General features: G+C 37.0%; 1 protein-coding gene across 1 annotated transcript in view; it reads right to left on the reverse strand.

Annotated features, from left to right (window-relative positions):
• Window positions 1-8,137, reverse strand: part of LOC144957712 (leishmanolysin-like peptidase) — a 28,975-nt gene extending 20,838 nt beyond the window's left edge. The window contains exons 1-5 of the mRNA XM_078889089.1: window positions 7,844-8,137; window positions 4,043-4,208; window positions 3,412-3,543; window positions 2,958-3,056; window positions 1,279-1,371 (exon numbers count right to left, since the gene is read on the reverse strand). Of these exons, the coding sequence (XP_078745215.1) occupies window positions 1,279-1,371; window positions 2,958-3,056; window positions 3,412-3,543; window positions 4,043-4,207 (489 nt within the window). The 5' untranslated portion in view covers window position 4,208; window positions 7,844-8,137. The remainder of the gene's footprint in view (window positions 1-1,278; window positions 1,372-2,957; window positions 3,057-3,411; window positions 3,544-4,042; window positions 4,209-7,843) is intronic.
• Window positions 8,138-9,343: the final 1,206 nt, after the last annotated feature.

Raw genomic sequence — 9,343 nt, forward strand, 5'->3', positions numbered from 1 at the left:
GTTCCTAAATCATTGATCTTTCAATCTAAAAAGGACTTATAGATATTTAGAAAAACAAAATTTAGATAAAGTACACACATCTCAAATTGTCTCAAATTCACATTTAAAAATTGATTTTTTTTTCCTTGATTTTCAAGCCATTCCCTTTGAAATGGTCTAATTGTATCCTTTATCTAAATAAAATAAAAACTATCTACAAATGATCTACAAAGTAACCAAAATAAATCTTCTATTTTCACATCATATCCAAATTTTCCACACCTCCTCACAAACCCAAAAAAAATTAAAAACTGAAATAATAACAGTACGCACCAGGGATGGGACTCCAAGAGTAAAAAGCAGATGGAACAGCTTAAGAAAATTCAAAACAGAGCATGTAGGTTTGTTTGTAACAATTACAGGAGGACTGAAAGCATTAGTGAGATGTGCAAGAGCTGAAACTGGTCGTCATTACATGAAAATGCACTATAAAAAAAGCCAAAGTGCTCTTTAAGACTCGTCATGGACTGACAATGATCTCCATCGATCACCTTATCCCAAACAAAAGAAGACAGAGAACTCATACCAGGTCCCACAGTCACGAGTTAATGCTCATCTCAACTCGTTTTTTCCAAGTACCATCCGAATAAGGAATTCTCTGCCCAATTAATGGCAAAAATGAATTTGACAGAGAAATCAATAAAATCAAAATAAAAGCCTAGGCACGTCAATTTGTCCGAAACATACCCACAGTCACGATTATCTTCGATACACGGAGTTGCGACTTAACGACAAGACAAGACAAGAAGATGGAGACTAACTTTGTAAAAATGTTTTTGATCAGCAAGGTGTATGCAACCCGTGCATTGTTCCCAAATACCATGTTACGATTACGTTTTCAAAGTAATGCAACAGAGTGCTTATTTCTGAAGGCACACAGAGGGAAATTTAAATGGCCAAGCAAAGTCAAGCTGTTCCTTTTCCCTGTCCCCACCCATCTCTCTCACACAAAAAAAAAAAATAAAAAAAATAAACCAAATAAAAAATCTGCAAAATCCCCATTCCCGAAGAACAAATTTTCAGTCGCAGCAGTCAAAAAATGTTTCATTTCAAAATTTGAAGCTCATAAATTCGTGATTATGGATTGGAACAACTATTTCAAGACTTCTAACCAAAGAAATTTTTACTTTTCTGACTTCAATGAGGTGCAATGAAAAAAATGTGTTAGTGTGAATGCATGCTGGAGCTGAGCTGTTCATCATCTTAGAGTCTTGACACTTGCAAACATCAAAACCATACCTCTAGATGTTCAGCAGGGATAGTGATATCTCCACAAACTGTTTTCTGCATGCAACCGTTAACACAGAATGCTTGACCATATCGGTATTTCACCTGTGATGAGAAAAAAAAAAAAAATCAAAAGAATATATTCCATCTGTGCTACCCTCCCCCCCCCCCCCCCCCCCCCCAAAAAAAAAACAACAAAAAAACAAAATTACATGTAATAAATTAATATGGAGGTCATTAAAACCATACAGAGTTTATTCCAGTTTCCAAAGAGAAATTTTAAATGGATAGCAAGAATTGCATGCTACCCATTGGACAGGATGCTAGTCTATCACAAATTTATCTGAGCACGCTGCTGAAATTACTTTGCAAAAGAGATTATTCGTTTATTAATAAGAGGGAGAAAATCAAATGTAATGAGCAGAGCAAAAAAGTGTGCTTTGATGAGAAGAATGATACGAGTGCTGTTTCTTAAACTGGATTGCATAAAATTTGTAATTTTGACCTTAAATTCAAAGCTATCCAACGAATCCTGGCTGTCCTATCAACTAGCACTCAATCACTGGATTCAGGTGTGATTGAGAACCTGGCTATCTCCGTTGAACACAGAGGACGCCTAACAGACAACTGGTACTGTATGAAATGGAAATATGGTTCCATGTGGCCTGCTGGGGGAATAAATGAGACTTTTTTTTTTAATGTCTAGGCCAAGATTAATTCTGCACACTATGCCAATGTTTCGTGTTTGTTAACCCTTGCGGCTATGTGGTCTTGTGGTATGACACTCACTTTCGGATCGGAAGGTCCTGGGTTCAAGCCTCGCTCGGCGCATAGTTGAGTCACATTCTCTCACCATACTCAGGTGTAAAATCAGTACCTGGCCGTTGACAGCATTGTCTCTGTCCAAAAAAAAAATTGTAATATCGCCTAACAGGCGTCCTAAGAAACTTAGTCAAAATATTTTCATAATGTAGCAATGACTATGAAAAATGTTTTTTTCTCTTTTTAAGGAAAAAATTTGTCTAAAATCAAAGCCCTATCTCCACTGAGTAAAAATGTTTGTGAATTTTGAAAATCCATTCATAAATAAACAAGTTATGCAGTTTCAAAGGTGTCATTTATTTGGATGACCCGCAAAGAGGAAAAAAACGCGAAAATATGGGACGCTTTTTCGGCATTTTTTTTCGACCTTTGGTTGTATCTTGCGTAATAAGTGGATTAAAAGATTGAAACTTGAAGAGCAAATTAGGATGGTGTTTTGTAAAATACGGGAAAAGTACTCGTCATATCCATATGAAATTTTACAACCAAAAAGAAGAAATGTTCATGTATTACCTTGTCAGCGACAAAACCGCCACGCCCGGTAGTTCTAGAAATATTTTACTCCAAAGAGTAAAAATCTATTTTTAACGGTCTTCTGGTAATCGCACGAGTTTTGTCGCTTGACATAATCTAAAATGACCATTTTTCTAACTGTGTGCCAACTTTCAGTCATATTCGTCGATAAACAGCGTCGTAATTAATTTTTTAAAATAGTATATACGAAACGGCTTCGTCCCATATTTTGACGCGAATTCGGGCACTTCGTGAGCGAAAAAGAGGCCCAAAGATTTGTGCGGGATAGTCATTGCTACATAATGTGGGATATAGTAGCACACTTGTCTCTAAGCTCAACCCAATATAAACCTTACTGAAGGAGTGGCACATTTTGGTCGCAGTCTGATAGGCTTCTCTGTGGCTCGGACTTTCAAAGTAGACTCCCAGAATTGTGCAGCTGTCTTCACGTGGCTCTAAATCACAGAATTCAAAGAAACGAATAAAATAAATTAAAATTAAATTTGCATATTTGAATTATAAAACGGGCTAATCACATAATACAAATACTTTGAAGTTTATTTTTTCCTGATCAGCAGATCAAATAACTATATCTATAATTGTCTGTGAGATTTGTGTGTCATTGACAAAGATTAGTCATATAACTACTTCTATAATTTATCTGTGAGATTGTATCATTGACAAAGATTAAATACCAACCTCTACAATTTGTCTGTGAGATTTGTGTGTCATAGACAAAGATTAAATAACTACATCTATAATTTGTCTGTGAGATTTGTGTGTCATAATTGACAAAGATTAAATACCTACCTCTACAATTTGTCTGTGAGATTCATGTAGACGCTTGACACTGTCATCAAAGTGGAGATGGATTCTCAAAGCCTGATTCGCGCTACGCTTGAGTATCTCGTGCCTTTCTCCAACGTGGACGTGGTGAAAAACCTACATGATTTGAAACAAACAAAATCAAAAATCAAAATCAAAGATTACTATAAAATCTGTCTCATAGACTTGGAAATTCCAAGTTGGAATATTTAAAAAATGAAAAAATAAAGATGTGTGTGGCACAGCAGTGTGAGCTTTGCTCCTGACCCAAAATGTACAGAGTTTAACCCCAGCTGTGCTATGTAGCCTTGGGTTCAATTTGAAGCCATTGGATTGAAACAAAGAAAATCAAAAATCAAAATTAATTTTTTTTAAATTTTCTCATAGACTTGGACTATTTAAGAACTGAAGGAGAAAGATGTGCATGACACAGCAATGTAGTCTTTGCTTCAATCATGGTCCCTTTGCATGTGAAGTGAGTGCTCTACCAACTGAACTATCGGGACCGTGGCATTAGAAATTCATTAGAAATTTCAACCCAGGATTTCAAGAATCCTATATTAATAAACATTAATTAATAGCACTCCATTGTAACATGACACACTTATGCACCTACCTCATGATGGGACTTAGATACAACAGAGTGACCACAAGGGGTTTCTCTCAGCAGTGGAGGATGGCTTGACACGCCTGTTATGAGGATGGCATTGGAAAGGATAAGGATCCATGGCAAGGTTGACATAGAGCAGAGCAGACCATGTTGAAACGTTCTCAGATCCATTCTGAAACAAAAATGAAGCAGAAAAAATTTTAAAAACAAAACTGGACATGAATTATCTTTATTTATTTTTTTTCTCTTGTTTAAAAATTATTCAAAAATTTAATGAAGGGCTATTAGTATTAGTTACTAAATTTGTAATAAACCCTGCTAAAGTCACAGTTTCAGATGGTTGCTGAAATCCTTAAAGTCATGTGGCCTATAAAGCCGGAGTTTAATCTAGTTTCTGTAGTTTGATAAATAAGACAGTATCCAAAAACATTTGCTAGTATATTCATGGAAAGGACATTGGCCTAATTGGATTCAGTAGTCTGATGTCATGTCACCCGGCAACGGTGGCCATTGTGGTTCTAAACAAAGAAAATCATTACTTTTTATTCTTCATGCTGGCTAGAACTTTTCATATGCCAAGTGATTAGAATGTCTAAAAGTCAAAACATGATCAAATTTATGGGGTTTTTTTCCCTCTGGATACACTTTTATGCTTGCCGGAGAAATATTTCATACAGGCGGCCGCCATTGTTCCGATAGTTTATAGTTAGTGTTACTAAGTTACCATGCGTCATTAGGAAGGAAGTGACGTTACGACCGTTGAAGAGTGTTGGCTGTCTTAAGTCAAAAAATTCAAGGAGCAAAAACAGGGTTGCCTATTCAGGAGGGAAAAATTTATTGAACTTTTACAAGAGCACATCCAACAACCACTATCTGAGAGTTGAACTCCAGTAAAAAGATATCTAGTACTTATTTGTACGGCTATGTGGACTTGTGGAATGACACTCGCTTTCGGATTGGAAGGTCCTGGGTTTGAGTCTAGCTCAGTGCACAGTTGAGTCCTTGGAAAAAACTATTTTACTCACATTCTCTCACCGTACTCAGTTGTAAAATGAGTACCTGGCCGTTAACAGTGTTGTCTCTGTACGAAAAACTGTAATATTGCCTAAACTAACAAGCGTCATGTCTCGTCTTAAATGTCAAAATTTGCTCTTGGGCAGGGACACCATGTAAAGTGCTTTGAGCACATTAAGTGGATACTGCACTAAATAAAGGCTCATTTTTATCCTTACTTTTTACCATTCATTAGGTTTGGGACATATACTGTGGTTTTATTAACACATTGAATTCAGTATTGAAAAATTGGCAACCATTGACTGACTTGTTAAAGCCTTTTGACATCATCCGACTTTGCAGCTTAGGACGTTTTTCTTATGTTCTTGTGGTGTAGATTCTCCAATTGTCGCTGTCTTGAGCTTTTTTTTTTTTAATGTTTGATATCTCTGCCAATCTGGTTTCATAAATGAGTTGTTTCAAATTGCTATCCAGAATTAGAAGTAACGATGTTGTTGGCTGCCCCCTAGCTCGTTTGTTTTGGCCAGAGAAATAGTGGCCATAAATGCTTCATTGGCAGGAATTTTATGTTTACAACATAGAATATTGAGCTTTTATATAGCGCAATATCCATTTAATGTGCTCAAAGTGCTTTACAAGGGGTCCCTGACCAACAGCAACACGTAACATGCAGAACGAGACATGACGCCTGTTAGCTGATAATATAATTTATTTTTTTCCAACAGAGACAACGCTGTTAACGGCCAGGTACTCATTTCATACCTGAGTAAGGTGAGAGAATGTGAATAAAGAGCCTTTTCCAAGGACTCAACTATGTGCCGAGCGAGGCTCAAGCCCAGGACTTTCCAATCCGAAAGCGAGTGTCATACCACAACACCACATAGCCGCACGATATGTCAGAAATTTTCCACCTTAGCTGAAAAATTTTAATTGACAATGGGTTTTTTTTGTTACACTTTTTAAATATAAACTGTTGTTTGATATCTTTGTAGGATAGTGTCTGCCCAGTACACGTCTTAAATGATTTCTATGAAAAGTGTCTGTAGCAGGCACTGGTGTATGATAAAGATCTGCAAAGGTGTATATGAAACAAAGAAAGACAAATCGGAAAGAAAAATGCAAGAAAAAAATCATACTGACTCGAGTCAAAGGCTGATTTTCAGGGAATTTTTTTTTCTTCTTTGCTGCTATGTGATCTAGTGGTATGACTCTCACTTTCGGATCAGAAGGTTCTGGGTTCAAACCTCGCTCGGTGAATAGTTGAGTCCTTGGAGCAGGCTCTTTACTCACATTCTCTCACCGTATTCAGGTGTAAAATGAGTACCTGTCGGAAAAAAAATTGTAAAATCGTCAAACAGACGTCATATCTTGTTCTACATGTTACGTGTTGCTTTGGTGAGGGACCCAGGCATGCCTACCCTCAGTTTCAAATTTCAGGGACATGTTACGAATTAAACATCAGATGATTAGGATGATGATTATGCCGATGATGACGACGATGATAATGATTATGACAATGATGATGATAATGATTATGACGACGACGAAGATGGTGATGATAATGATGATTGTACTGTTGGTGGTGGTGGTAGTGGAGCTGATGTTAAATGTGATGACGGTGGTGGTGATGGTGATAGGAGTCAGTATTCTTTTTTTCTGATTAGATTAAGTATACTTCATACAAGTGATCTATCAGGTGTGTACATTTGTAAAAATTCAGTGACACACCAAATAGTCGACACGATGTCATATGGAAGACTTACAATTTTTAACCACTGAATTCTTTAAGATTTCTTATTTAACGGTTGGTTGGGCAGATAAAATTGTTTACATGTTATTGTTACATTTGGATTTATTGAACGGTGGGCTGGGCCGATAAAATTTATTCACATAATATTGTGACACTTGGGCATGCCTGGCGTACAATGGGGGGAAAAAAAACGCTTTTTTATTTTGCCCTGTTCAAAAACAGATAAATTAAAACAACAAACGCCCAAACATTTTAAACATTTATCTTGCTTAAGAGATTTTTGGACCGTATTGGAGGTTATCTTAGTTTATCAATAAAGTGGAATCCTGATATTGGAGTTGGCTATATATGCGGATTCATCTGTATCATTTAGCTTAAATTGTGTTCTTTTTAAAAAATTCTGGTCAAAATTAAAATAATCTGTTTTGCCAGTGTACTACACCTACAATATTAACCAAAAGTGCTGATGAAAAAGCACTGGACCTTTAGAAAGGCCAATTTTCAGAATTATATATGGTTTGTTGATGGCTGATGATCTGGTGGTGGAGGTGGTTGTAGTGGTGGTAGGGTTGATGGTGTGGCAGTGGTAAAGGTTGTGGTAGTGGTGGTAGGGAATATGATGTGGTGGTAGTTGTTGTAGTATTGATAGTAGGGATGATAATGTGGTGGTGGTAGTTTTGGTGGCGGTGGTAGTGGTAGGGATGAAATGATGGTGTGGTGGCAGTTGTTGTAGTGGTGGTAGGGATGATTTTATGTGGTGGTAGTATGAATGGTAGATGTTTTTTTTTTAATTTCCGGGATTGGCCTCTGTGTGTGTGGGGGGGGGGGGGGGCTCTCTTTCGCCTCTCTCTCTCTCTCTTTCGCCTCTCTCTCTCTCTCTCTCTCTCTCTCTCTCTCTCTCTCGTCTTCTTCTTCTTCTTCTTCACACGACACTTCGACTTCATCACAGCCACAGCCACAACAGTCAACGACAACAGCAGCGTATTGCTGAAATCTGAGCACAGATAAATAGTTTATCATGATTAGAGTGAGATAATCCAAACCTTGTTCTTTTTTCACATTAAGTTTCCATTTCTCTAGTCGTGAGTCACTTGGAATTACTCATGTCATGTTCCCCGTGCTTGACTTAAAACCGGCAGTTGTTTTCTGTCCTGTTTTGGTGTGGACGACGTTTGCAATTGAAAATCTGCTAACTAAACTATGCATTCCATTTTACCAACTCAAACCTAATATGCCTTGAGAGCAAATTCATCGGAACGTTAATATAAGCTTTGTATTACATACATATTAAATTCATATAACAAAATTATTTTAATTAGAAGGCGAGAATACTAATGACAATGGAGAAAAAAAGAAAGAGTAAATAAATATTTTTGACGAGAGTTATCTACCGTGACCATTTAAATAAAGTGATTCCCTACTAATTAAAGAGACAGGGATAACAAAAGGAAGTGTGTTTTCAGTCCACCAGTGGACTGAATACACAGCTGTGTTTTCAGTCCACCGGAAAAGATTTTACCGTACGGGCTGTTTGACCTAGCGCGAGAAATCGAGGTGGCCAGCTGCTTAGCACAGCGTAACTGTAACCCAGGTGGGGTGAGTTAGGGATTCGAGCTCTTTTCTAGGCATATTTTCTTTCTTTCTTCCTTAATCTTTTTTTTTTTAATTTTTTTTTTGTACTTCCTTAACAAAAAATTTCTTAATTTTCAACTTCAACACGTTGACACCATTCCTGGTGACTCGAGAAGTTTGATTGACTTTAAACATTTTTTATTTATTTACTTTTCTCACTTTTAAGTTTATTATTCTAATTTAGGACACAGTTGAGACGTCAAAATTTATTGCCTTGTGCATTTCTTGTACGTGGCAATATGAGTCCGGAGAAAAACGAAACAAAAACAACAACAACAAAAAAGGAAAGAGAACAAAATTTTATAGTCATAGGGTCTTGAATATGTTTAAGGGAGCGGAGCATCAGAAAGAGAGAGAGAGAGGGAGAGAGAGAGAGAGAGAGAGAGAGAGAGAGAGAGAGAGAGAGAGAGAGAGAGAGAGAGAGAGAGAGAGAGAGAGAGATTAAGGACTGCTTTGTAGCTACTTGCACCCGCACGATTTTTTAAAAAAATAATTCTTGGCTCCTATTTTTATTTATAAGTTAAGGTTACGGGCTTGGGACACTTTTGGTTTATGCAATATCGGCGTGAGCCGCAGGGAAAACATTCTTTCAAGGACTTTGTTTTTGAAGGTTTGATGGCACTTATAATAGTTATAAAACATTGAGGTGATTTTAGGGATAGTAGAAAAGAAGTTATATAAGCACACGAGAAAAAATTAATAAGGCAAACGGAAATGGTTCAAAAAGGGAACAGATGTAGATTCCAATAGCGGACCATCCGTGCACTTAGTTTGAGATCACCCAAAAATCTCACCAGACACAAGCACATGATACAACTGAAACAGATAGACTCGATTACAAATCATTATACACACACAACAACAAAAATACAACCCTACATAAATTTCAAAACAAAGACGTGACTTACAAG

This window comes from Berghia stephanieae, chromosome 12 (genome assembly GCF_034508935.2).
Source record: "Berghia stephanieae isolate SIO BIC M18660-M18661 chromosome 12, UCSD_Bste_1.3, whole genome shotgun sequence".
NCBI lineage: Eukaryota > Metazoa > Mollusca > Gastropoda > Nudibranchia > Aeolidiidae > Berghia > Berghia stephanieae.